The sequence below is a fragment of the Trichinella spiralis genome, assembly GCF_000181795.1.
Source record: "Trichinella spiralis strain ISS 195 chromosome Unknown Scfld5112, whole genome shotgun sequence".
Taxonomy (NCBI): Eukaryota; Metazoa; Nematoda; class Enoplea; order Trichinellida; family Trichinellidae; genus Trichinella; species Trichinella spiralis.
Window position 1 is genome coordinate 1 of NW_003532051.1, and position 889 is coordinate 889.

Here is an 889-nt window from a genome sequence, read left to right on the forward strand (position 1 = left end):
CCTGAAACAATTCCACCACGTCTGCTGATACAAAAGATGTAATTCCGAACAATAAGAGAGGCTAACGTTGCGACAGAAGAAATAACCAAAGCAGCACCATATAGAGAAGAGAAGGACGGGAAGATTCAGAAAAAAAGAAAAGAAAACTGAAAAGAAAATCCATATCCAAAAAAGGCAGTGAAATGGAAAAAGAGATGTCAGTAAAGCAACATATGATGAGCAAAGAGAAATCTGAGACAAAATTGCGAACTCAAGTAACACCATTTCAATTGCAAAAGATTGCACAATTTATGGAAGAACAGAATATCGTGGAGCAAGTCGTTGCACAGAGGGATTTTAAAGAGCAGACTAAAGTAGAAGAAAGAATAAAAAAAGCAGACCCAAAAAAAAGAAAATCAAAGTCTGCAAAAAAGTATAAATCAACAAAAACTAAGAAAGAAAAGATAGAAATGATGATAGAGAAAGATATAAGCTCAAAAAAACAAAAGAGCAAACTGGAAGATGAAATTGTGCAATGGACACCAGAAGTGAAAGCACAAGCCACAGAGAGCAACCGACTAATTGACAGAATGAGCAGGATAAGACTGTCAGAGAAAGAGAAAAAAGCAGCAGAAAGAATTGGAGAGGAACAATCCAGAAAAGAGAAGAAGAAGTCCAAAAAGAAATCAAAGTCGAAAAAGAGCAAGAAAAACGAAACGAAGTTGACACTAAAACAACATATGAACAAACAGACACCATGAAACAGAAAATAGCAGTTAATGGAAGCAGCAACAGCAAACAGAAAATAACTGCAGCAGTTAGCGATGAAAGCAGTCATTGTTTCAGCCCCATCCACTGTTGAAAAGAAAAGCCCTGATGGTAATTTCCTTTCCAAGAAAGTACAAAAAAA

The 889-nt window shown here is 36.0% G+C and overlaps 1 protein-coding gene across 1 annotated transcript; it reads left to right on the plus strand.

Moving 5' to 3' along the window:
- Window positions 1-194: 194 nt before the first annotated feature.
- Tsp_15659 (conserved hypothetical protein) lies at window positions 195-740 on the plus strand. The gene has a single exon (XM_003366961.1). It carries the CDS (start codon window positions 195-197, stop codon window positions 738-740), a length of 546 nt encoding a protein of 181 aa, XP_003367009.1.
- The last annotated feature ends 149 nt before the right edge of the window (window positions 741-889 follow it).